General features: G+C 37.4%; 1 protein-coding gene across 1 annotated transcript in view; it reads right to left on the bottom strand.

Moving 5' to 3' along the window:
• Positions 1 to 26,599, bottom strand: part of LOC104081548 (protein FAM189A1-like) — a 30,541-nt gene extending 3,942 nt beyond the window's left edge. Inside the window, exons 1-7 of the mRNA XM_009584342.1 lie at positions 26,579 to 26,599; positions 26,200 to 26,361; positions 24,710 to 24,817; positions 15,036 to 15,196; positions 14,301 to 14,436; positions 7,354 to 7,429; positions 3,956 to 4,543 (exon numbers count right to left, since the gene is read on the bottom strand). Of these exons, the coding sequence (XP_009582637.1) occupies positions 3,956 to 4,543; positions 7,354 to 7,429; positions 14,301 to 14,436; positions 15,036 to 15,196; positions 24,710 to 24,817; positions 26,200 to 26,361; positions 26,579 to 26,599 (1,252 nt within the window). The remainder of the gene's footprint in view (positions 1 to 3,955; positions 4,544 to 7,353; positions 7,430 to 14,300; positions 14,437 to 15,035; positions 15,197 to 24,709; positions 24,818 to 26,199; positions 26,362 to 26,578) is intronic.
• Between the last annotated feature and the right edge of the window lie 508 nt (positions 26,600 to 27,107).

Here is a 27,107-nt window from a genome sequence, read left to right as displayed (position 1 = left end):
TCCTGCTTGATGGTTTCCTCTCTGTTATACAGCTATCAAATATTGCAGGCCTAAGCACTGAAGCTACGGAAGGCTCGCTGCTAGGGGCAGACCACAGACTTTCCTGTATTTCCTTGGCAGACAGAGATTATCTTAGAAAATGGGAAAAACAAGGAAGATGAATCCCTCTTATTTCTACAAAACCAGCATTTTATTCAATATTTCTACCTCCTTTTTTTATAGATGCTCATTCTTTGCAGGACGAATGCTATCCACCATTGATGAAATTAATGGGCAGGTGACCACTATGGTTACTGATGATCCAATCAATAACAAGTGGTTACAGAGCATCTACAAACAGCTCTAGACACAGTTGCCTTCTAATGACGGAGTTTCTGGGATGCCAGCACAAGGATCAATGATGATGTGATCACACTATACGGTAATTACCAGTGCAGTCTTTTTGATTTCAAGCTTGTGACAGTCAAGATGGAATAAACCCTCACATTTATGGTAAGGCTGTTTACATCTGCTTCCAAGACTGAAAACTATTTTGAACTTCTAGGTAGATTAGAAGAGTTTTTCTTCCATATCTTCAGGGAAAGTTTATAATGAAAAGCTGGTATAATCCCCTCTAGTAGTGAATAATTAAATGAAGGAAAACAAAGGTAAGATGCTACAAACATCGAAAATCTATAAGAAATCAAAAGAGACAGTTTCTATTCTGTCTTTAATTTGCTTTATTATGCTGAAGTGCTGCAACACATGAATCATGGCATGCTTATTAAGAGGAGACACTTCAGAGGTTCTGTCTTCCCATCCATTATTATACTGCTTAATGTACTTGCGGCACAGTCAAAACTACACCACTAGACATTATCCTGAATTATCTGGAACACAGACACTACAATAATCACTCAGGCACTTAACTGATATAGCCACATAGACTATCATATCTGATTATAGATTAAGTATATTTTAACAAACATCAGTGCTAGAAGTTGATTTTGTCCTCCTTTGCTACGATAAACTTTATGGGAAAAAGACGGGAAAACGTGCAAACTACTCATTTATAAGTAATTTTTTTTAAGAGGGAACTATTTCTTACAGAGATTATATGTGAACCCACCATACTTACATTGTCCAGGGTCTACACAGTGACTATAAAGGCACCTATTAAACTAAACTTTCATCTATAATTTCTCTGCTAGAAATGACAGGTATTTCAAAACAAATAAATTAGCTCACTGTCAGCATTAAAGGATTAACGGGAGAATTATTGACTATACATACCATAAAGACCCCATCATGTCAAGATGTGCTTGAAGCACATGAATTGTTTTATTGACCTAAAAGCCCAGAGTTTTATGCCAGCGTTAAAATTCCCAGATTACTAATTTATTAGATCTCATTGCTGTTGTGTCACTTTGCTGTTGCACACATGCAACATCCCTGTGTCAAATAATTTATGTTCCAAACCATGTGCAGTGCGATCACAGTAACATTCAAGATCTATTTAACAAAACTCTACGAAGTAAATTTCAAGGTTGCGCTTCTAAATCTCTTCATGTTGACTTGTTCAGGGAGGTTAATCAGAAGATAAATTGATAATTTTTCTTGAAGTAGAAAGACAGGGTCCTAAGACAAAACCAAACCCCACTTACCAATCTGACCACTGTATTTTCCCATTTGTGGACATGCCTGAAGCTCCCCCACCCTTGAGTTCTCCAAAATCCGCAGTATGTCTCTTACATGAGTTACTAGTATTAACGATATGTAGTTACAGCTCTGTCTTTCATATGGTCAGTCTATTTGACCAGTTCTTCTACTCCAGGACAATTTTAAAAAAATAAGTGTATGTTACTGAAAAAAAAAACCCAAACACTTTTTCTTCTGGGTTGGTTAGTTGATGGAGCTCAGTTGGTTTCCTTTATCTTTGCCTATCGTTCAACTGTGTGGATGTATTTTAAAATTCTGCAGTGAGATCTATATACCAATAGCCAGTCATGAAAAATCTAGATCAAATGCTTTTTTAAAGTTATAAGGACTATAAAGAACTTCAGCTGTGCGTCACAGCTTAGGAAAAATAGCTTCAGGGCTGCTACAAACAGCCGGTACATCTTACTAGAATTGTGCTGTTTCTAACCGATGTATGATTTCCAAATAAAGTTCAACAAAAAGTAGAGGAAGGGGAAGTGATGTGAAGTTGTGAAAACCTTCGCAGAGTAAAATTTTGCAAACTGTAGTTTGCCAAACATATAAATGAAAGAAATAGGCACATCTAGACTCAAGTGCTTCTCTTAAAGATTTCATTTTAGAGTCTTCTGTAGGCAGCAAAAGAACAGCAAACTAGGTCAGCACGAACACGTTCTGAGTTACTACTACTCTTGCTCCCCCCTCTGCTGTGTGTATATCAGTATCTCTAGAACCATCTCCTTTATTACAATCTCTGCTAAGCCCAGTTACCTCTCAGTAATGTTCAACCGGTGTCCCTCAACTCACGTATGGCTAAGAACTTAGAAATTAGTCAAAATAATTCCCATAATGCCACTTCTCCCAAAAAGATGATGGATGTATTTAGGACATGTTAAAAATGAAGGCAGAGCATCTGTTCTACCAGGTGTCCCAGCAGTCAGCTAGAACATGTAGATATGGCTGCCTACAGTAATCTCTCTCAAAACACTACTCAAAGAGCATATGGAGCACAATATGGAAAACTTGCAGAGCGTGACCCAGGAGAGAAAGGGCTGTTCTTCGTCTTTGGCACAGTAGAAAGGATTCAGAAAGTCCTCCTTACTGTCTGCACAGCAGCTTCATAGCACATATATCCTAGCAGAGTAAATTTCATAAAATAAATGCAGACTTCTAGATTAAAGATTCGCTTTTTCTGGATAGGATGCTGAGGCTAGCTTTCTAAAGGTAAAAGACATTCAATTATTGAGCTAAGTATGAGGTCTCTGATATTCACAGAAACAGAATAATGATGCAAAAAGTGTAATAGAACCAACGCATCATTTTCCTAAATTAAACCAGTTATTTCAGCATTTTGTCTACTTTTGTTTTGAGCTAGTCACATGATTCTTCCTCTAGATCCCTTAGAAAGCCCAGTGAACGCATCTGTAACTGCACAATCTCACATCTTACATTTTACAATGACATCTTACAAAGCTTTTAACCTTTACTTTCAAACCACTTCTCCAGGTTACCCCTTTGAATCTCTCTAAACAGCTTACATCGTTTTGTAAAACCTGCACTTTTCAAATGGTTTAGACAGTTTTATTTGATCAAGCCATTCTCTACTAAATCAAACATTTCTTTTCCACTAACAAGCGTATTTTTATGAAGATACGCTGTTCAGCTTACAATGTCTCCTCTCTTCTTCCCTACTTGTCTAAAAGGAGATTCATATCAGAAGATGCTTATCCACGACAGTCAAAAGTTTTCCTTTTCATTTGTCATCTTGTCATGTGCCTCAGCTTTCATTTCTTTGTCCTTTAAAATTTTTCACCGTACAGTCCAACTTGCAACCACACAGTCACACTGACTGCCTCTGACATGCACCAATACGGTCAACATCAGTGTCACCTTCAGGAAACACAACCTGCTGTATTACAAGCATGACAGCTCAGTTAATCATTTCCTAAATAGACCCCAGCTACCATTCAACTTCTTAAGTTTAGCTTCTCAATAGAATAATAGAGAGGTGGAAGCATCTACTCAAGAGATGGTTTTCTGAGCACTGCAGAAAGGCTGGTGCAATTTAGAAAAGCCAAAATTAATTTCACGCTGTCACTTTTCCCATTTCCATTCTTCTTAAAAATTTTCAAATCTAGAAAATGCATGGAACTAAAGCCTTCACACATAGGTCAACCCTCGTTGGAACGTTTCATATAATTTCCAGCAGCACCAATTGCTGCATAAATCACATACTGCTCATTTGTTCCATGCTCCATCAGCCTTGTGGTACTACACTTACCTTCTGTATAAGACGAACATGATACAGGGTCACTAGTTGATCGGACTATATTTGAAATTCGGTATTTTGTAATTTGATACTGCTGGACAGCGCTCTCGTGGCCGCTTGCATATGATGAAGTATTTGCGGGCCCAAAACAGGGAGAAGTCTGGGAAGGGACAGGAGGCTGGCTAAAGACCGCACAGCAGATTTTCTTTTGCTTTAAAGGCGGCGTGGCATTGCTCTCTTGAGCAGAACTCTGCAGTTCTCTTTCTGAGGGGCTGAAATTCTCTGAGGAACAGTCCAAGGACCTGCCGTGGGCACAGTTCTTTTCTTGTCCTTGAGACCTGCCTGTAGAGGCTCGGCTGTGGGAACTGTCACCCTCATCAGGAAAACCCTCTGAGCGAGTTCTGTGGAACCTGCAGCGGGTGCTGTAATCCAGAGTGCTGCAGCTCTGGTCCGTAGCCCCTTTGGGGGTTGTACAGTAGGGAGAAAGATCTGCAGAATGGAGAGATCCTTGAACTTCCAGCGAACAAAGATCTTCAGAGGAGCAGCTAAGGTCTGGGGTATCAACAGCCTCAGAGACCAAAGAGGTGCTCTCAACACAAACTGCAAAACAAGAGATTCAGAGAGAAATAAAGACTTCTTGCCCCTCTCCCATTCCCCCCCAGATCTGTTTTCAATACACTGATTTAAATTTAGTAACTGGCAAGTACATCAATAATTACTCAAAAGCTTTCAGATGACAGAATGCCAAAGCAAAAAAGACTGAAGTAATTTACTTGTTTCTAGCGTCCTTCAGCAAAGATAATTTGTGCTGTCCTCAAGTATTTTCTTCAATTAATAAGCGTACTTGAGCACTGACACCAAAGTATTATCTGTAACTACATTTGGACAGGAACAGCTCTTTCACTGGTTCCTCTGGTAAACAGTGAGAGATTGCCTGTGGTCAAAAAAGTAAAACTTTACACAAATGCTGAAAAAACATGGCTCTGATCACTTTTAAACCTATCACTACTGTCAATATTAGCTTTGCACCTAACACTTTCTAATCAATCATCGTTTTCCTGAAGCATGTATCGAAGTTCTTTACAAATGAGAATTCACCATCGTATAACATCTCTGGCACACAAAATATGTCACACACACACTTCAGATAGAAGCTAAACATTCTGTGCAAGGTTACATCATCTTTGAAGGCCTTTGTATTAAAAATTGAGATTGTTATCACTTCCTCTGTCATGTCTACAAATGTATGTTGTGGATGAAAATGGCCACTTGTATGAAAATAAATATTTGCCTCTGCTTTATTCCCAAAGTCATGACAAAAATAAAGAAAATAAAACTACATAATCCAGTCTCCAGGCTCCAATAACAAACAGACAACACTTTTCCCATATCAGACTGGAATTCCTTAAAGTCCTACATCTAAAATCAAAATATTTACAAAATACAATCATATAATTCTATTCATCTCAGCAGCCTCTGATGCCCTTTTTTGCATAACAGCTGTTGCTAACCATATTGGTAAGTGTATTTTAACTGCTTTGTTCAGGAATAGAAAAATGGGATCTTTTAGTGAATTAGAGAACGTTTGTTAAGTGCTCCCATGTTTTGGGGTCTAGGAAGCAGAAAGCTTTCTACAGTACACGGAAATTAACTATCAAAATGAAAATCAAATATTCATGAGGTTGGATTTTACAAAGGACATTTTCTTCTTACATAAAATGAATCACAACAACTATTTTCTTTTGGGGCTTCCAGGAAATAAATTTGTAACACTTAAAAGGCAATCATAAGATTCCCAAAAAGGACGTAATAATCAATAATGGAAATACATCTATACATCTACATTATGCTAAAAATGCATAATATGCACTGCTTATTATGTGTTAGGTGCAAAGCTGCATTGGTTTATTGGACCATTTATATTTGTGATGAGTCCTCAAACATTTTTTACCTATTTAGACGATTCTTTGCAACATATTCCCTTAACTCAGGCTTTGAAATATCTATAAAGTTTGTATGGATAAATGAAAGCATCCAGTTTGTGCCTGTCTTCAGAGCACAGATCTTCACTGTCCAAACTCTCTCTGGTTTGATTCGATTTAATCGATAACTAGAGTGTGGTCGTTTGTACCACTTGCTACCTGGACTCAAGGGCCTTAAGCTGTATTTACAGCTTCTTACTATTCTACTCTTCCACTGGCATGGCTTTTCTGGTAATACAGACAGCAGGAGGAGGAGCCTGAAGCAAATGAGAAGCAATCATCATGTTCAAAAGACATGGAATGGTGACACCTGACTGATTTTACATGAAGAAAATACACCCGAGGACCTTCCTAGTTCCCTTTCATGTGCGCACAGCACAATATGTAACGTCAAAACCTGGCTAGAGAGCTGGTCCACTGCTTCCCAATAGTCGAAACACTAGCAACTGGCCTTAAAATTTAGACTGTCGTATGTGGATGTGAAGTCCAAATGTACTTATGAACTTTGGGAACTAGCTCTGTAGGCACAGCCCTTGTTAACAGCAGCACTTAAAAACTAGTCATCTTCAGTTGTCATGCTCCATTGCAGTTATCAAACACAAGAGTTTTAAAAAAAAAATTTAGCGGTAGTTAAAGGTGACCACTGGTGGCTCTGGAAACTGAAATCCTTCTTCACAGAACAGATACTCTGTGTAGGAACAGATGCTCCTCACTTATCTGTTAGGCTGTCGGTCCCGTTCTGGATGCTAGGTGAGAGAGGACTGTTTCTGCCACCACCTCTCTGCCCGTAAGTGTACTAACTGAGAACACCTGCTAGTCTATTCATTAATATGATACGAATATGATGTGGATAAAGTATTTAATGGAAGTTTTACTAAAATAATTATTTCATACAAACTGCTCAACATCTCATGATCCACTGAGGCTGTAATGTTTAAAAAGCCTTCCAAATCAGCAGACATGGTAAGGAGACCTATTCTAGTAACTTAAACTTTAAACAAACAGGCTCTGTGCTGCTACTCCTCTACTGGCATTCACAACATCTACGCTTCAGGCAGCAAGCTTCCTATTCAGGCTTCTGGAAGCCTGCAGGAAACTACTGTCTGGAGAAGGCATGTGGACTATCAGGAAGGCACCCACAGTTGCTGACAATGAGAAACAAACTGCCAGTTACGTGCATGACTCTTCAAAGAGAAATGAAATTGCCGTATCTGCCTCAAAGGGCTTTATAGAGCATGCTTTGCTGAGCAAACTCTCCTCTGCATTTCCAGCCACATCAGTTTATGACTGTGAAAAGGTTCTTCTTGCCATGAACAATCTGAAAGCAAATCCTTCCTTCTCCATCGGGAAGGGCAGAAGAGAAGGAAAAGTCCACTCAAAAATCCTACTACATCTTTCTCAAGTAGACAAACACAATGCCACGATTACCTTGTGTGCTGAAGTCCAGGGTCATGTTCCTCTCACCCACGCTTGATTCGGGTACTTGCTGATCAGTACCAGTGACCTAAATGAAAGTTGTTTAATGAAACGGCACATTAATCTGCAATTTACCAAAACAAAATATAGCGCTGATGATCTTACGAACACACCTACCAATGTGAAATAACTATCATATAAGCTGCTATTCAGATTGAAATCTATTTAAAGATATAGTATTTTACAATGTCTTTGGGTCAGGAACAAATGCAGGGCAAATGAACGTGCTTAAAGCAATTTCTCATTTTTCCAGAATCTACAAGCTAAATTCATCTTGAATTCACAGGCAGCTGGGACTGCAGGCCCACATTACAAAACTTACTGTCTGCAATGCTTAAAACTAATGGTTTTATTACAAGCAATCTCTTTTTCTACAGTCTGCATTTTTCCATATTATACTTTTTTCCCACCACATTATATCACCCTAAAATAGGATAGAGAACAACAGAAACCATAAAAACAAGTGCAAGAGCAGTATTTTCCTTTGGTTATTTGCTGAGATGTTAACACCTGATGTATTTTTAAGCCCTATAACATCATTGCCACCCAACATGGCGGACGCAGGGTGCTCTCCAGCCTTTCAGAGATTGCTGAAGGGAGGTACTACTAGGACTCAGCTTTTTTCTGAAAGGATGGATCTAAGTGGGTAACTTCCCTTCACTTTTGAGAATCATGTGAACAAAACACAGAAGCAGTCCTGCTGGAAAGACTTGATCCATAAACACCTGAAATTTAGGAAATCTTCTTTCTACTGATTTTAACAGACTTTGGATTGGACCTTGTTGCCAATCTCATTAGATTTTTAGCAGTTCTTTGGGATCGTGATTATTAGAAAAATGGTTCCAATAAGTAGCTGGTAACAATAAATGAGAAAAATATAAAAAGAAAAGTCGAAGGGAATGAGATTGATACCATCTTTAGCAGAAAGCATCATATCTGGTTCTGTCTGTAGTAAAAGCTTATTACAGTTGGTGACAGAGTCTAGAAATAACCATCAGTCACCTCTGTGAAAACCTTTTTGTCAAGAGCTTAATTTGTATCTGGCCTTCTAAAAAATTGAATGTGACATTATTACTTCGAAGCTATTAAGGAAAGAGCTTCCAGTGCACGTGCCAGTGTAGATTAAAGCACACATATAGGTGCATAACTTACTGTGCTCACTAAATGTTTTTTTTTAATATCTATCTATCCATAGCTTATTATGATCGAGTGATCAGGAAACTTATTCTGATAAAAATTTAGTTTTTAAAAGTGATTCTAAGTCTAAGGGTTAGTGAATACAACTCTAAACAAAGAACAGTACCAGAAATACTTTAACTCAGCAATAGATGGATAGAGGACTGGGAAGCAAAGGTGAAATCACTCATATTTTTAAACAATTTGCTTGGAAATTTCTTAAAGGATCTTTCTTTATTGAAGCAGAAAATCGCATCTGTGTTAAAAAAAAAAAAAAAATTAGTGGTGTCACTCTAAGTTGCAGACCATTCCTGGGAATGAGCTGTGGAACTGCTGGGAATGAGCTGTGGAACTGCTGGGAACTTACTGGAAAAGAAGTGTTCTCAAATGCCCTTTGTTGCTGGAGAAAATTCAGTCAGACTAACTATATTTTGGAAGAAATAATATAATGTTTTAAGGGTGTTTGTTTCTTTTTAAAAATCCAGGGGTTCTTTTTAAATCTAGGTGGTTTCACAAATTCTTAATCATTGACAGGAAAATATCTGCCGAATATTTGTGCTGAAACATTTACTGACCTTCTACATTCTCCCAGTCACCTGGCAGCTGTAGTGACAGTGTCTAGTCATTGTCTGGTACCTATAAAATGGCCTAATACCTATACAATGAATTACATGCAAGGCTGAGGTTTTGGCAAACCTGTACCAATGAAAAAGAACCATCTTTGGTTCTTTGGTAGCTTTGATCTAGTACATTTAAAATAGTAACATTATTATACACCATATAAAGAAAACTTAAGGCTTGTGAAAAAAGCTGGCTTAGCAATTCTTGAAATCAAAATATTGCCTCTCTCAAAAAAAATACACTATTTTACAGGCAGAAGAAATACATACTTTATATTTACATACCTTAGTTTCCTATTACACAAACATTTCTAGATTACAACAGTTCAATCTTCATGTCCTTTTTTTTTTAGTCTCTGCTTAGTTTGCCAAAGGGAACAACTATAGCGTTGACAGAATTTTTTGACCTGGGAATAAGACAACTAAGCTCATTTGACACAAGCCACAGAGCAGCTATCAGTACTCTGCTTTGACATCTTGTTGAAACAGAGCTTGCACAGAACACACCAGGGACCCAAGGTGTATTCCAACATGGGTGGGAGACAAACTATTTTACCTTGCAGTTAGGCGTTAATATTGAGAGTCCTTCAGCTCACCTAGGGTAAGGACTCATGTTTTACGCAGGGAAACTACAGAGGGGAACCGTTCTCAGCACTCTCCTCCATGCAGTGAGATTTGTATCAGCCTTTCACATCCTTTCGAATTTAGAGGGACACAAAAGCTCATCCACCGCACATCACATCCCTTCTCAGGCTCTGCCTCAATCTCAGAGGCTCCTACAGAGGCTGAAAACCTTGCAGCAACATACCTAAAGACATGGGGCTGCATAAACAACATTCTTGGAGGTGACTCATTACTATGTGAATCAAAGAACACGGCCTCACAGCTTAACTTCTGGATGCTTGCTTGTACACCGCAGACTATATAATATTACAGTTTTCTCTAATTACAACTGCTGGAACTTAGGGAAAAAAAAAAAAACAAAACCACAAAAAAACAACAAAGCCCACAGCCAAACCGCAACAATATGACAAATAGATGGGACAAATTTACACACACACAAATTGCTTCTTGAGACCAGATGGAAGACTCTGAATATTCCCCTCTATATAAAATCTGCCACATACAGAAAAGCACTCATCATCTTTAAAGTTTATCTCTTAAGGCCCTCATTGATAACTAGCATCCTTAATAGTGGGAAAACGAGAGATTTCAAGACTTCAGGCATGCAGAAGAATTCAGGGATATAATTTGAATTTGGTTTCTTCTCTTACTTTTTTCAGTATTTAGCCATAATTTGCAAAACATAAGCCACTTAAACTTATCTGATCAATGTGTTTATTTTTCCTTTTCCTTCTCTTGTTCTTTCTCCATTCACAAGAATAATTACTGAATGTATTTCATATGCATTTGGAATTGATTAACCTTCTTGCCTGGGGGAAGGAGAACCATGGTTTTAATTGTAGAAGGTAACACTGACAATTTTTAGGCAGGTCAGAGTCTTGATTGACATAGGGATGGCACGTGGTTTCATACAGGTTCCTGCACAGCCTAGGGTAACAAAACCTTATTGACTTGCACATCCTCAGACATAAAGCTGGTAAAGACTGTCACTAAGCTATCAACAGGAAAAGGAAAGAAAAACCATGCTTTTAACAAGCCTGCACAGCCTATAGGTTAGTAAACCTTATAGAACAGTCACTGGTATAATTCACCCAGAACCCTGATCTGTTTGTTCTTTCTGTATCCTAGTCAATAAATTTTCTATATCCTAGTCAATACTTTGCATGGAAAACATTGTGAAAAACACTTTTTTTCATAGTCATAAAATGGGAATTCCTAACCGGTACAGATGACAACAGCAATTTTTACTTAGATGCAACTACTTAAATTAGCACTGACATTTGTTGTCCATGAAATGCGTTTTATAAATGTCTATTAAAATCACTTTTTGCTGATACCTTTGCCAGTGATTCTGTAAGCAGCCTCAAAACCACTCATTCGCGACACATATTGAGTCTAATGTGATACAATTTAATAAAATTCTAAGGACCTAAATCCATTTAAAAACAAACAAACAAAACCTATTGCTTGATGCTCAGTAAGAGGTTTTACAATTATGACATTATTACATAATGGTTTCCAGAAGCACTTCTGTAGTTAAAGCTCTGCCATGATTTCCATTGCAAAGTCTGCCTTTGAGGGATTTATAAATCGAGTTATTTCAGTTCGTACTATACTTAGCTTGGTGCATATTATATGGGAGCATTTGCATCATGTAAGAATTTAGGACTCCATTTTGTTCCTCTTGTAGACCTAAAACTGTCTTAGACTTTGGCTCCATTCCTCCATTTACATATCGACTGGGACACTGACTGCAAAAAAAAAAAACGTTAGGGCTTTTGTTGTCAAGAAAAGTGGCTACAAAGTCACTGTGTAGGCTTTAGCTAGCATTGCCAATGTACTTCACTTCTGATATCAGCACCTGTTGTTATTTTGCTCCTACAAGCTCTCTGAACCAGCAACTACCAGGCATATATAAACTCACTCCTGTAAGAAACTATATAATTACCACATTTAGAAATTAAAAATCACCACTCGTGTTTGCTTCTGATTAGAACAAACACTTCTGGAAGCCAGGTGGCCAGAGATGAATAGGCAAGGCACTGACACTGACCCCAGCTGCCAAAAAATAACAGTCAATACACCTACTTATTAAAGCTCATGCTCTTCTTGCAAGAGCATGATTTTGCTGCTTTAAATTATGTCTTGTTAAATTATACTTTTGTTATATGCTGGTGCTATTGTGATGCTGGATGTCAATGCTCATGCGAAGTGTAATCCCAATTACAAGAGTGCTCAAAGTGATTTTGTGCTTAAGTATAGACACTTTTCTAAACCTTACGTGGTAGTACCTACGAATTCTTATCACAACATGATCCTTCTCTTTTCCCCCACACCATGCATAATTTATATCGCTTTTGCCAATTTTTTTTTTAATCACTGAAAAATATCAATTCCTTCAGGGCTTGCAGGTTCCTCTGAGTTACTGTAAAGGAAAAAAGATGGAACTTGGATAAAAAATATTTTAGAAAGGAGACAGCCTTGGAAACTCCAATTTTGCTGTTCAGAAAAGAACTTCAGTCACAAGCAGTTTATACCGATTCATTTTATTATAGCCAAATAAATCAAAGGTAGTGCAATGTTTGGCCTGTTTATTGTGGCAGGTGGTAGAGGGTATGATACAAGGCAAGGATTAGAAGAGTTGTCGGAAGCTGCTTTGTCAGTCATAGAAGCTGCAAAGTTAGGCAGCTTCTTGGAGTTCTTTAATTGCATTTTTGTCGGGGACTGTGCATCTCAATGTCTTTTTTTCCTCAGAACCTTGTCTTATTACTGTCTTAACAATCTTCTTATGTATAATAGTAAAAATTTATATAATTTCTTTAGTTTTATGGCTCTGGTTGTGGTTTCCCCAATATGAAAAACAATCATTAGCAAACTTTTCAATGTTATGTTTTGGGGAAATGCAAAGTACTCCCCTCTGTAACGTGGGTGCAATTTGGCAACCTGAACGCACATATTTCCACTATGTGCTATTAAGAACTGATAACCAATATCTAGAATGTTTGACTCCTTGAGTTTTTACTGAAGCCTGCAAGAAATTACAGTTTCTAAAAGCAATTTTAAGTATTTTCCCATTTGTGACAGCTGATTCAATTATCACAAATCGCTTCAAGCAAAACTTTGCTCAAATTAGCTTTGGCTGTACATGCAGATATATTATAATTCTAGTTTCAGTTGAGCTGACACTATATAGTAAAAAAAAAAAGGCAAAAAGTGTAACGTAAATATTTGTCTGAAGTATACTGGATCCTTTCTCCAAGTTCAGAATAAAGGTGTTGCGCAGTCTCAGGAGTAACTGTTTCTGCCATATAACAGCAAAAGCTATTAAAAGCTGTAACAGCCAAAAGTATAAGCAATAGATAGAGAACTACTCATTGCTATGTCATAGGAAGAACACGTCCCTATCCTTTTATCATTCAAATCTTTGCTCCATATGGTTTCTTATCAGCTAATGTACCACTGAGGCAGGAATCAGTTTCTAGCACGTTGGTGCCTGATAGGAGCCTCCTTATGGAGGCTGTATCTTACAACTAGTAAAGCATAAATTTGGCACTGAGTTCAAGGCATCCTGTCGAGACTAGCACATACCATTATAAGAACCTATACTATTACCAGATGCTCCCAGTACTTGTCAAGAACATGATCTGAAATCTGACATAAGTGGAGGACTGCAAATGTGTATTTTTAACTTTGTTAATCTGAGGTTATTTACAGAGATTTTTGTTAGGAATTTTCAAGTACATGTTCTACCTACACACAGAGTTTAAAATGGGAATTCATAATTATCTTGGCTCAGATCAATGCAGAGCAAAACCGAATGTCCCATGAGCTCTATGCTATATACACACGTACACAAACATACAGAAGCTATTATCATCACGTGTCACAAGACACACAGTTATCTTTTTCCTTATTAAACCTACACTGTTGTACTGAGCTCCAACTAAAAGCAGTATATTAAAGTGAGGCAAATCCACTATCATCAGTAGTTGGAATAAAAAATATTTTACAGTTGTAATGGTTTTTAAGAAAATAAACCTGCTTCCTAATTCCTTATTACCTATAGAAATTAAGAAATGTAATCTCATTTTAAAACACCATTATCCTTTTCAAATAAGGAAAAACACTGTGCTTCGGTGATTCCAATCCATTCTTCTAGGTTTTTGTTACGGACAGTCCAGTATCATACTACTTTTTTAACGGATGATAACAGCTGAAATATTACTACTTGCATAAGCATTTGCCCAACCACGCACAAGAACATAAGGAGAATACACATTAAGTAAAATTTGTTAGTTAAACCCTTTTAAAAAGAATGGTCTGAAAAATGCATTTAAAGAATAAAAATATTTTCTAATGGTTGTTCCCCCAAAGTACAATTAACTCCTAAATTGTTTTAGATAATTAAATTTATCTAAAATTGTTTTGCATCATGAAAATTTGAAGACTATGTAAAGAATTGCCTTTGGCTTTCCTTACCCGACTGGCAGGCGTCTCTCCAATCACTGCCTCATAAGGAGGGGGCAGCTCAGTTGGGTACAGCATTCCCGGGCTGTTAATGGTTACTTCATATAAAGCACTGAATGGGGAATGAGGAAAGTCCAAATGGAGACCTCTGTTTGAAAACACAAACAAGCAAACTTAATTATTTAGAAATTGTGTTGGATTTATTTGGTAAAATATTACCTATACCACAGTGATGTGGAGCATTTTCTGAATTCAAAGCCAATATACTACAAAGAATTATATTGAAGAAATTTATGAGACAACCAAAAGGAAGCCCTCATTCACAGGGTAGCTTTAAAAATTGTATTTCATTTTGGATGCCACCCATTTCTACCAGCTTGTTTTGCAGTCTAATGTCCTTCAGTACTCCACAATAATACACACTAACTGCAATGACTTCCTTAGAAAATTAAATCTTATGTTCAACTTCAAGTGTAAAATGTTAACATGCTGATCTCTGCTTTAAGTTCAGATATTGTTATGCTTGTCTTAGCTAAGTTCAATCACTTCTCTATTACAGCAGTGCTTTAACACAAGTATTTCCAAGTGCATCCTAACAAGTTTGCAAAAAACGTACGTGATCTCTCTGGAAAAAGAAACAGCTAATGTAAGTGAAGGACATTACTTGGCTTCATACTCTTTGAAAGAGTTTCATAGTCTGTAGCTCAGAACTATGCGATGACTGTAACTACAGGGAAGAAGAATCACCTCTGCGCCTCTATCACTGGTGTGCAGGTATATTCTGGTGGGTAGTAGGGTGGAGGTGGTATTGGCGGTATGAACTCATCAAAATCCAAGGTTTGATGCAGGATAGTTCCATGTGGAGTCATGCAGTCAGGATTGGTAGAATGTGGCCTCTGTGGCAGAAACTGAAAATGAACAGGTCAAGTTTCTTCAGACGGTAGAAACATCATCACCAATAATAAAAATTTTAACAAAAGGTCAGTAGTAGCAACCCTGACCAATACCCAATTTCATTAATATCCATACTGAAATGGAAGGGACACTTCTGGAAGCATACGAATACTTGAGATCAGTGAGGAGTGCGAATCAAACTGCCAGAGAGAGTCCTCAAAGCCAGTCACTCTTCGGATGCAGACATTTAAAATTAAATAGCTCTTCAAGAAATACTTCCACCTTGTAATACCATTTTATTATAGCACTACATAATCAGCTGTATTTTAATAATTGATGAACAATAGGTACTACTAAAATACCTATTTGCATGTTTTTGTTTCCAATCTGAAATGCCTTGTGCTTATGGGAAAAAAAACGCCACCCCCAAAAAAAACCCCAAATAAAACAAAGTAGAAACAAGCTACCACATAGTCATTAAATTTTGAATAAGACAACTACAAATATCCCACCTATTTTTCACTTCCGAAAAAAAGGCCGTAACTATTCTTTATTATTCCTGTAAAATAAAATATTCTTAATAGCCATTTGTGGTTTGGCAATACAGACACTGCACACATAAATGTGGTATAAAGGTTTTAAATACTAGTATGAAAGTAAGAAAAACATTTATTCCATATAAACATCTCAAAACCAAAAAGAAAATAACCACACTGAATAATAACAAGTAATAATACTGAGAACTACTGTCAACATTTGTGACAGGAACCTAATCAACTTCTAGCATAGCAGTGATATCAAGAAGCCATTCTGAGGCCTTCGATATCAGAAACACTGTAGCTTAACAAGTCCTCTAGCAAAGGCTTGAACTACTTCAAGATCAAATATGGACCACTCTGCAGATCCCATGGAACCCAGCCACCTTGACCTGGCTTTATATGGTCCCCATGGATAAAAAGGGATCAAAAGACAATCCAAAACCACAGAAGAATTTTCTTCTCCAAGCAAGCTTCTGCTGTCATACCACTTTTCTTGGATCAGTAGATGACTTGGTCTTTAGCTCTTGCCTTTTAAAACAAGCGAGCTAAGAAAATTTGCTGAAGGCACATTTCTTTTTTGTACTGGAACAAGAGAATATATGCCTTTGTACTGTTGTCTCATTACATTATTATTTGTTTAAATCCATGATAAAGACTTAAGAAGCAGTGAAATAAAAGGGAAAATGCTTATGCTTAGGAGATCCAGCAAATAGAAAATAAATTACCTTAATTTTTAATGTCACAGTTTTATATTTTTCACTTTTTCAAATTTAACTTGGTGCAGTTAATGCTGAATTTACATTACCATAGAAATGATACCGGTCTTTGGTATTTAAAAGGTTGAGTTACATCTTAGTTCTACTAAACACACTATGTATGTTGTTTCAAAGGTCAAAGCTGTAATAATGCACCACAACAGAGGGTCAGGAGGACCAATTTCAATTGTTTGTGAAAATGAACTGTTAGTTGCTTACTAAACAGCTCTCTAGAGATATTTTCACAAGTAACTATTAAATAAAGAACCTCCTCTGCAGAATATGTTACATCATTGTATCTTACACCCAATCAATGACTTTCAGCCACTGTAGTCTACAGATGGTACAGGAATAAAAGACATGCCATCTCCTTGATTTACTCTTTGTTACATAAAATGTCCGATGCTGTTAAGCACTCTCTTTCATGTGAGATGTGATGCTGTTATCCTGAGTACTATCAGACATTTCTACAGGTTTGTCTTACAGAATAAAACTACATTCTTGCAGTCATTCGGTCTAAATTCACCTGATCTTTCAACAGCCATTTCCCAAACGGTAACATTACATTAGTATTAACTATTAGACAACAAACTTCTGCCCTAAGTGATACAATCATCAGCACTCATCAGTCTGCTACCATCCCAAATACACTGAAAAATCTTTTACAAAATAGGAAGCAAGACAGACAAACTTCAACTTAGTGACCTAAAAGTTGTATAAAAATTTATCATAACAAAGACAAGTATCTGTATACTCTGGGCCACATTTTGTACCCTACTTGATTCTACCAAACTAAGGACTACGCTCATTTTCCTAGTAGAGTTAATAATTTGGATCATTTTTACAGTCTGGAAACTAAATGATTTTCTTTTACAACTTTCTTTACCTTCTCCCAGACTATTTCCATATACTGCCATGGAACCCAAGCTTTGGTTTGCACCAGAGACCATGTAGTAGCTCCATCCCTCAGTTCTCGAGTTCCCTGGAGCTTGTTTCATTCATCCATACATAGGGAGTGATGCTCTTAACACTCCTCAGAACAAGGCAATTAAACACATAGCACTTTTACAGTGAGTGAACTATCAGCATACATTTTGTGGGATGTGACAGAAGGGAAAGGTTTTACACAGGGTAGAAGGGGCTGTTGTTCAAGAAGGAAAAGACCTGATGTTGAGATGCAGTTCAGTTTAACAGTAGAACCATTTGCATCCCTTTCAAGAACCTTCACTGTGAATACAAATCATGGCAACGAACTCTGTGCGACCAACACTGAAAATGAGTGGCAAAACGGACATGAAAGATGCACATATTTGGGGAGGGGGTGTTTATAAACAACAGTTTACCTGTGTGGTATCATCCTGCTGGAAGGCACAGAAATTAAAGTGAAAAAGGCTGTAAGAGGGAGACCAGCAGGAAATGAAACAATAGCAAATATAAGGGATTATCACAAAGAACAGACATCCTTGAGAAAACAATTGGAAAGCTATTAAGTGGGAATTAAATCATATCTTATTCCATACTACCCTATCTACTAACCTCTACTAGCCTGCAAAAGTTTATTCTTCCTACAGTAAAAAAATGTATTTTAAAAATCTTTAAGAGTTAGTCTCAAATGGTGAAGGCTGGCAGGGGCTCAGCAAAGACTTAATACAAAGTCCATAGGTAAGAAAAAGACACGGTAAGAAAATGCAAACAGCTGGCAAAGCTGGACTAGGTGGAGGAACGCTGACAAATGCTTTCACAAGGAAACACACATTTCTGGTATTAGAAGACAGTTGTTACTAAATAATCAGTCTCAAAATGTTGATGGCAAGTAGGATAGGCAACAACACGAACTGCCAAACCGAAAATGGGGGTGGCCTGTTTGGTCACAAGTATAAACAACATCAAGTTGCATTCAATGTCATTTCAAAAACTATAGCTCACACTATGGAACAACTCACAAAGCAGGTCTCCTAGCCAGGCTTTTGGGATTAAACCACTGGCCACTGCGGAAGCAATGGATAGAAAATGGTTGCAGACAAGGATAAACAGCAAATAGCACCACTGTAAACAGCCAACACTGTTAAAAGCTTTGCATAACTTTATAGCTATCACTAGATATTTTGAACGTATTTACTAGGCATAAATAGATATCCCCTGGCTCTGGAAACCCCAAATACTCCGCCATTTCTGTTGACCACCTGGAGCTGTCGGATGCTGGGAGCTCTCAGAAATCCGACAGGCAATGAAACACGGATCTAGAATTCATGCTCTTCTTTTAGGAAGCAGCCAACCTTATTGGCATTCGAACTATTATACACATGCAGGTTTTTTTTCATCCTTGGACTAAAGATGGCCTTACTTTAGTCTGTGGAACGTGTCTGATACCTAATAGACATTATACACAGATCGGTGCATGTGCTAAATGGATGTGCAACACAGTGCACATATTGCACACAGAATTTTGTGAGCACACCTAACTTTGTCAAAGTTAAACAGCCTGCTATAAACGGCCCTCATCTTTATTTTGTGCTGAGGAGTACTTAATTTGTTACTTGGTTTGCAGTTATGAGGGAAGAATAAAATGTGCTATCTGGTTGCAGCAGGGTAAACAAGGAAGCTGTACCATATTGTGGTTTTGTACCCACTTCTTGGACCTGAATTCAATACAGAAGTTAGCCATGGCATCAGCAGCAAGTTGTTAGCAAGCAGAGAATTAGAAAAACATTAGAAGCACACACTTCCAGCAGGAACAGAAGAGGTAAAAGTTTTCTGAAAATGCAGTTATGCTCAGGGGTCCGTGTGCCATAGCACTGAGAATGCCACACAGCCAGTGACGTAGGGCTAGAACCTGTGGCAAGACACATATGCTGTCGCTTCCCAGTGAAGGCGGCAGTGCTTTGTAGAATAACAGAACTCTTCTCAGTTTTTAGCTCTTCAAGATGAAATAAACACCATTAGATAGATATGAATAAGATTGTAAAACTCACTCTCTTTTTTTATTGTCAGATCAAATTTCCAGCTCTTCACTGAGAGGTTGTCTAAAAGTTGGTCACTGAAGTGACCAGAATGATTGGAGTTTATTATTTATGTTCTGAATATTTTGAGTATATTGAAGTAAAAGCTGATGGAGGAGTCTCAGTTAAGGAACTGAAGAAACAGCAGGTGAGGACTGTAAATATGATTCTCTAATGAAACAGTTACCCGATGTGATACAACATGGTAAGTCCTTCCACCTGAGATCTGTGAGACTAAGAACTCTTCATCAGTATTTCCAGGTATGGGACATCCCCACTAAACATCAACAAAGACATCCTCTATTCTACGTATTCTGCAGCTGATCAGCACTATTGACTCCGCGTAAATGACAGTGCTGGGATTCACTGCTTAGCAACTATGACATGCCTAAACCGGTAATTGCCATACCTCGGTACGTGACTAGTGCTCTAAGGGAATCTTCTTATCTAGAGTATTTCCCATATCTGCATGTCATTACCTCTGCCTTCCATATCACATTTAATAAATTTACTGTGTAACTTCAAAATAAGTCCTTTGGAGACTCCAGGGTTTGTTATCCTCATTTCAGTCTCTATATGTCATTTATAAAAACCTGCTAATTCTTGGGAATGGGAAATAAAAATTTCTAATTGCATATAATTGGATATTGGCATGTTATCTATAGTAAAAGCTCTTTGCAATATACTTGGGTCTATAATTCTGTCTTCAATTAACTGTCCTCCTCCTGGACAGGTTGCTTTTTTCCTTTTCTGAAACACTGGAATCAATATCTCCTAGAGGGAAATGTAGATACTAATTGTCTGCAAGAACAGAAGGATCATGGCTGACTCTTCTAATTTGTCCCAGATTGTAAAGGGAAATTGCAACACACAAGATATTTTGATACAGAAAACATAGATTCAAATTTTTCTGCTCCGTTGTTTCCAGTTTCTGTTCCTATAACCGTCAGAAGCCACTAGCTCTGTAGTCTCAGAGGGACTGGACTGTGACACTACATCTTTCTTGAAGTACTGAATATATTTTAAATAGTGTTAAATATTAAATATTCTTATCGTACCAAAAAAATGCAAAATGGAAAATAGTACATTCTCTAAAAATGTCAAAAGCTTTGCTACACCAAAGGTTTCTCTTTTACCTTTTTATTTGTTGTGGGGGTGAGGGGAATATTTATCCAACCATATATACATTTAGGATGTTTCTATCGATGTACATCATTCGCAATGCATATTTTTAAAAGGACTGGGCTTTACAGTACCTTTAAGTGAGCTTTGTGCCAAAAAATGTAATATATAGGTTTTTCATATAATTAGGTTAAATAATAAAAATCATGTAATAACTTAAGATCAATTCTCACTTAATTTGAAGCTTCATCCTGAAGGGTTTTTTTTATTACTATTTCACTGGGATAAGGGGTTAAACAATGCCAGTAAGATACTATCCTCATACAGAGGTGCTTTGAGGTGTTTGAGTAGAAATATTAACTACAGCCTACTAAGTTAATGACACGCTGAATTATCATTATGGCTGGTGAAAACAGTAATTAAATGTTACACTTGCATGTGTCATCATTATCTTATTTCCTTTACAAAATAACAGATTGTTTTAGATATCACATAACATGAAGAACAGTTACTAACAGTGATGGTGATAAAATCAGAATACACTGAATGGTATCAGTGCCAGTACTTCTAGGTAAGTATTGTATCTCTGGAGTGGAAGAAGGACTGGAGCAGGTGTACTTCGTGCTTCAGCTTGGCCACAGTGGGCATATTTTCTTGAATTTCTTTGTTTAATTCAGGCAGCTACCTTTTGAAGAAAACAGTGTGAATTTTTGCAGTAGCCATTCATCAGACAAGATCCAAACTGAAACTGCCTTAGACAACAAATGAAATACCATGGAAGTGACAGCTTGGTTATTAAGAGATGTTTCTTCACATTACAGAACTTTGATATAATCTGATTTGATTCACATTTATCTGCTGGAGGGGTGTGTACACAGAAAGAACAATTCAGGGAAGCCCTGTAACAGAGTGCAGCCTTAAGCTGTCTAAAGTAGGGAAACACATAACAAATGCTGTTTCAATCTTTAACTGTGGTATCACTTACTCTTGCAGCGTTAGTACAATTGGTAGATTTTTTTTTTTTTTTTTACCTGAGCAACTGGGTATACTTAACAGGGTGAGGAAGGTTAAAGTGAGGCGAAAAATTTGGAGTACTTTCTGAAACAGTCAACTCAAAGACAGAACAACCTAGGAAAATGTGTTTGTGTGTCCCATACGATAGTACAAAAGTAAAAACTAAAGGAAACTAAAGTATAACAGAATAAAAATAGTTTGCAATATTTTGCAGTATTTTTTTCCTTAAGGCTTGAAACCAAATGTTTCTTTTGTGGGATTATTTTTAACCAAAAAACCCCTTCAAATTCATGGGAAAATTTAATCTGCACTTACTACTGGACAGCTTGTGTTTATATTTTTCAGGGCATTTTTACTAAAAGATCAATACATCAGAAGGGAGCAGTTTCCAATAAAATACTGTCAGTTCGCTTGTACGAATCAGATACTCACTATATGCTAAAGTTAGCAAGAAAGCAGATACTCATGAAACATTGTTGCAGACTTTCTTGAGGCTGCATTATATACCAGCTCTATGTTGCTAGGCAATAAATACCTGAAGCACATAGAACAGCTTCGTGCCAGAAGAGAACATGAAATCATTTGAAATTCGCAAAAATTCACCATTCTAACTGATTAATTTCTGAGACAAGAACACTAACACAGCACATGAATCACAAAACTGATGACCTAATGATAATCTAACGATGTCCGAGGAGGATGTTCCCCATTGCGTAATGCTTTTGCTGGCTAGGAATTATATTTTTATACCTCCTCTTCCTACAGGAGAGCCCATGTAGCTCTTGAATACTGTAAGAACAGAGTAAAAGAATCAGCACAATAATTAAAACCTTGTCATCTAATAGGGGCGGTATCCCTTGCTGCTGCTATCTTAAACTTCCAGCATGGTACAACCCTGCTAGGAGAAGATGCATACCTTAGAGAAAAGTAAAAGGAAAAAGCACAAATCAAGCATTAACAAGCAAGAAAAAAGGAATTAAATCAGATTTGTGGGTGCAGGAGAGCAAACGGGAACTGCAGGTCATGGGACAATAGACTGAAAATAGTGGAAGAAAAAGAAATCTTCGGTCAGAGTTCAGCTGGTCTAAGTCAGCGTAGCCCCAGGGAAGTTACGCTCACTTAGGCCTGGTAGGAATCTGGCTCAGCAACCTGAAAAAAGAAAGGGAAAACCTTAAGGACAAACAAGAAAAGACTGGGGTCGAGCAGAAAGAAAGATATAATTCCCTTCTTCTGTGGAGAGGGAAGAAAATTCTTGTCAATGGAGCTGAAAGGGTGGGAGCACGGACAACTAAGCAGGGAGACAGCAAGCTGGAAGCACAAAGCGTAGGAAGCAAAAAGAAATCAACATAATGGCAGCATTGCCAGGTGGTAAAGAAAGAATTTTAGGGAGGAAGTGAAGAATGAAGTGGCAGAGAGAAAAATTATGTGCTTTTAAGATACTTGACGTCCTATTGAGATTACTGCTTCTTGCACATGCCCGTCAGAAGCACTTTAATATCGTTCTTAGTTCATTGGCGTCTATACATTTTTATTGCTCTTACACTGCTAAATACCATAAAATTAAGTATAGGTTAAGATTCCTGGAATATATATGGTTACACTTCTGGATCACTGCTACCGTTGTTACACTAGACAGATAGCTCTTGCCAGGTGTGATGATCACTTCACCTCCCCTGTCATCACTGCAAGGGGAAAAAGATCTTTATAGTCAATGGGCATTCTTGCAGCAAATATCATGGGGGGGGAGTGTATGAAAAGAAAGAATACCTACAATACGATAAGAATCCTTTAACATTTAAAATATAATGTGTCATCAGCTGAAATGATTATTTTTGTCAATTCTGTTTGACATCCAAAACAAAGTTATTAAATAAGCGCTGTTCATAAGCCTCTACAAGCACACACAATATGAATACATGGAGTGCTACATTAAAAAATGCATTTATGTACCATTTGTAGGCATTATATAGACATATGCACCTAACTTCTTATATCTGCTACTATGTGAAGTAAACACCAGGTCACAGATTGAAGATATTCTTTAACTAAGTTTGTAACCCAGCGACTGGAACACTTGTCTAGAAAGGACAGCCTTATCTCTGTAATTCATGCACTTAAACCAATATCCATGGCAGCTAGGGTATTTTTATTTATTTATTTATTTATTTACTTTAAAGTCAACCACATGCCTGCAGGGCAGGTTATACAACGTTCCTCGGTTGTGTAAATGGTTTGCAGATAATGTGCTGAGCCAGTATTCTATCTATGCAAACTTTCAAAATACGAGAGATTTACAAATGACTGGTACTAGGTTTGTGCGCTTGCCCTCTCTTATTAAAAACAGAGGATGATTTCCTAGATTAGCCAGTAATAGAGCTGGGTTAGAAACAGTATACCTGGCCTGCAAAATACAAAGGATTTTAAATTTTTCTTTTTTTGTTTCAACATTACATTGCAGCCTTGAGAATCACAGTGCTCATTTGGGATAGGAAAGCTGTCTTTATCCAACCAAAACAAGACAGTATCCTGTAACGCAGCTGGCTATGCAGAAGACTAATGATCCTTTTCCCTCTTGTTTTAAACACAAGTGCTACACTGAAGCTGAACATGTTTTCCTTATGAAAACACTGTTATTGGCAAGGGCTGTGAAAAGTTCCAGTTTTGAACTCATAGTTCTCATACTCCATAGTTCTCATACCAGAAAAGCAGTGAAAGATAAGTATCTCAAAGCTAAGTAATTGCTCTGGGTAGTGTGGAAACTACAGATAATAAACATGTCATGACAGAAAATTTAACATGCATATATAACTGAACCTCATTAATAACCTCATTAACAAAAATGACATACTCCCAATTGCAAAATCCTGATTATAACCCTCTCATATAACATGTAAACATTTTAAACACAGCAGCTATTCATATGGCATACACCTGTGTGCTATATTTATATAAATGCATGCAGATAAAAAAATACACCCGTGTACACACACATTCTAACACTACATATAGACACACAAATAGGCTTAAGTTTATAAGCAAAGAATAGGACAATATGTCATGTTGGACAATACCCTGTGTTGTCACTGAAACATACTCACCATTTGCAGAAGATCAGAAGAAACCATCTGCATGCAACACATTGCTGTTGCCAAAGCACAGACAATGGTGGAGATGATATTGAGAGCGCACACACTGAACAACAGGTCCTGTGAAAAGACAGGCATCAGAATATCATCTCTTATCTCAGGGACACAAAGGACAGGAAATATTTTTAGCAATTTGATAATAAACACTGTCAACTGCTCTCCGTTGATAAGGTCTCAATTAATTGTGTAGAACTCACTCAGCTCATAATAATCTTTTTAAACCAGTCTGCAAAGGGAACAATTAAGAAACAGACATCTTCCCTTCCCCACTTCTCACAATACATTTGGTATTAGAGATTTCCTCAGAAATATTGATATTTCAAGTCTTCCAGTTCCCTGAAAGAAAGACAAATTACTGCTTTCACAGTGGACTCCAAGCTACAGCTATCACAAGAAAGATACTATGAAACAGATTTCAGATTAAAAAAAAAATACATAACAGAAATTTAATTGCTTTCATAGTTGAAATCTACAACTTAGGGTTGTGTGTTAAAAAATTCAATGGAAACTCTAGTATGAAATAGAGAATTTTATCCTGTATCAGATACTCCATGCATCTGAAATATTTTTAGATATGAGAGAAAAGCAGCGACTACATCCGGGCATTTCACCTTGTGCTGATGAAATAAGTGCATTATGGCCATGTTGTCTTTAAAAAAACCACAAAATATTTAAAATCGAACATAAAGTATTTCTGTTTACTAAGTAGAATAAAATAAAAGACACATTTGAATTAAAACTGAAACATTTTTATAGCAAAGGTATAATTAAAAAAAAAGGCATCCATCTCTTCCAGTCACTGGATTTTTTTTTTTTTTTACTTTCCCAACAGCCAGTGAAAAGGAACACTGATTTAGCATGCTGGCGACATTTCAAAACTACTACAATCCTTCTACAGCAATTGCGTAGCTGTTGTACTTGTGACAATTATCTGGCTCAGTTAGTATTCTGAACAGCCAGTAAAAGTATTTGAGAAAAAGCATCACAGAGAACAGATGAAAAACAAAATAAAAATTGTTAATATACCACGAGTAAAAACACTCACTGTGTAAAGAACATTCTGTAGGATCTAAGTTTAAAAGAGTATTTCAGTCACTGCCAGTGCATAAAATAACTTCCATGCTATAAAATCAATGCATTGCTTGCTTTGCTTTTTCGAACAGTACAGAAAAAATGATAGAAAGGTGCGGATTTACTTCTGCCCCTGTAATTGCATGCTCCTCAAGAGACCTTTATTTGAAGACGGAAATGCCAGCCATGGGAACCAGGCAGACATTAAATGGGTAACAAGCTCTAGTCATCTAATCGCTTACACTGAGCCGCATTTGCTCTTGCTGATCTGGTCAGTAGTTTTCTGTCTTCTTGGCCAGCCCCTCAGCCAGGGGAATAATGAATCGATAGCATCAACAGCAAAACACCAGAAGGGTCAATCTCTAACTCACACACAGAAGGTGATCAGAGGAGTCATTCAAATACAAAGTCATATAGACCCACTTGCCTTCAAATGGAGGTAAACGGGCAAGTAAATCCCTAGAGATGCAATCAGTCAACAGTGGCACAAAAAGAGATTGAGATCCTGCATGTTCTGCTTTCCATATGTCAACCTAGGTAAAGAACACCAAGGCAGACACAAGATCTCGGGTAGAAATAGGGCTATTTCCTAGCAATAAGAAACTTCATTCATTGCTTACTACATCCATTTAGAACCAAAAGATTTAGTTAATCCAAATCAATAACTTGATACCATTTATGCTAAATAATAAAAATAATAAAGTTGTAAATTAGGATCCAAAGTGTCTTTAAGACCGTCATACAACTTACATGCTTCAGGACAGACTCCATTGTGCCTCTATCACTCATGACAGATGCTTCTTTGATCTGTTCCTAAAGATCCCACAGTTTCATCCCACTATTCCAATGTTTATCTTTACCATCAGCGCCCTCCTTATGCCCATCCCACAGTTGAAAACCATTGCTTCTTTTCTTCTGTTGCTTTTGAGAACAGGCTATTACACAGCAGACTTTTACACCTTTAAACTCTATTATCATGCTTTAAGTCTTTTCCTCCTTTACCACATGACATATTAACCCCATTTCCTCCAATCCTCAACGGAGACCAGTTTCCTAGGCCTCTCATCATTTTCAGTGATTTCATTTGGTTCACCTCAAGATGATCCACATTCTTCCTCAAATGCAGAATCCTAAACTGGGCACAACTGAGGCCTTGCAAATGCTGACTATAGCATAAGGATTATTTCTTGTGCTTTACAAGCTATACTCGTCCTTACACATCCTGCAGTGATGACTGAGGTTTTTTGCAACAGTACATCATTGATTTATCCAACATAAC

The sequence above is a fragment of the Fulmarus glacialis genome, unplaced genomic scaffold, assembly GCF_000690835.1.
Source record: "Fulmarus glacialis isolate BGI_N327 unplaced genomic scaffold, ASM69083v1 scaffold29948, whole genome shotgun sequence".
NCBI classification, from domain to species: Eukaryota; Metazoa; Chordata; class Aves; order Procellariiformes; family Procellariidae; genus Fulmarus; species Fulmarus glacialis.
Note: the sequence above shows the minus strand (reverse complement) of the source record. Positions and strands in the feature narration are given on the sequence as shown.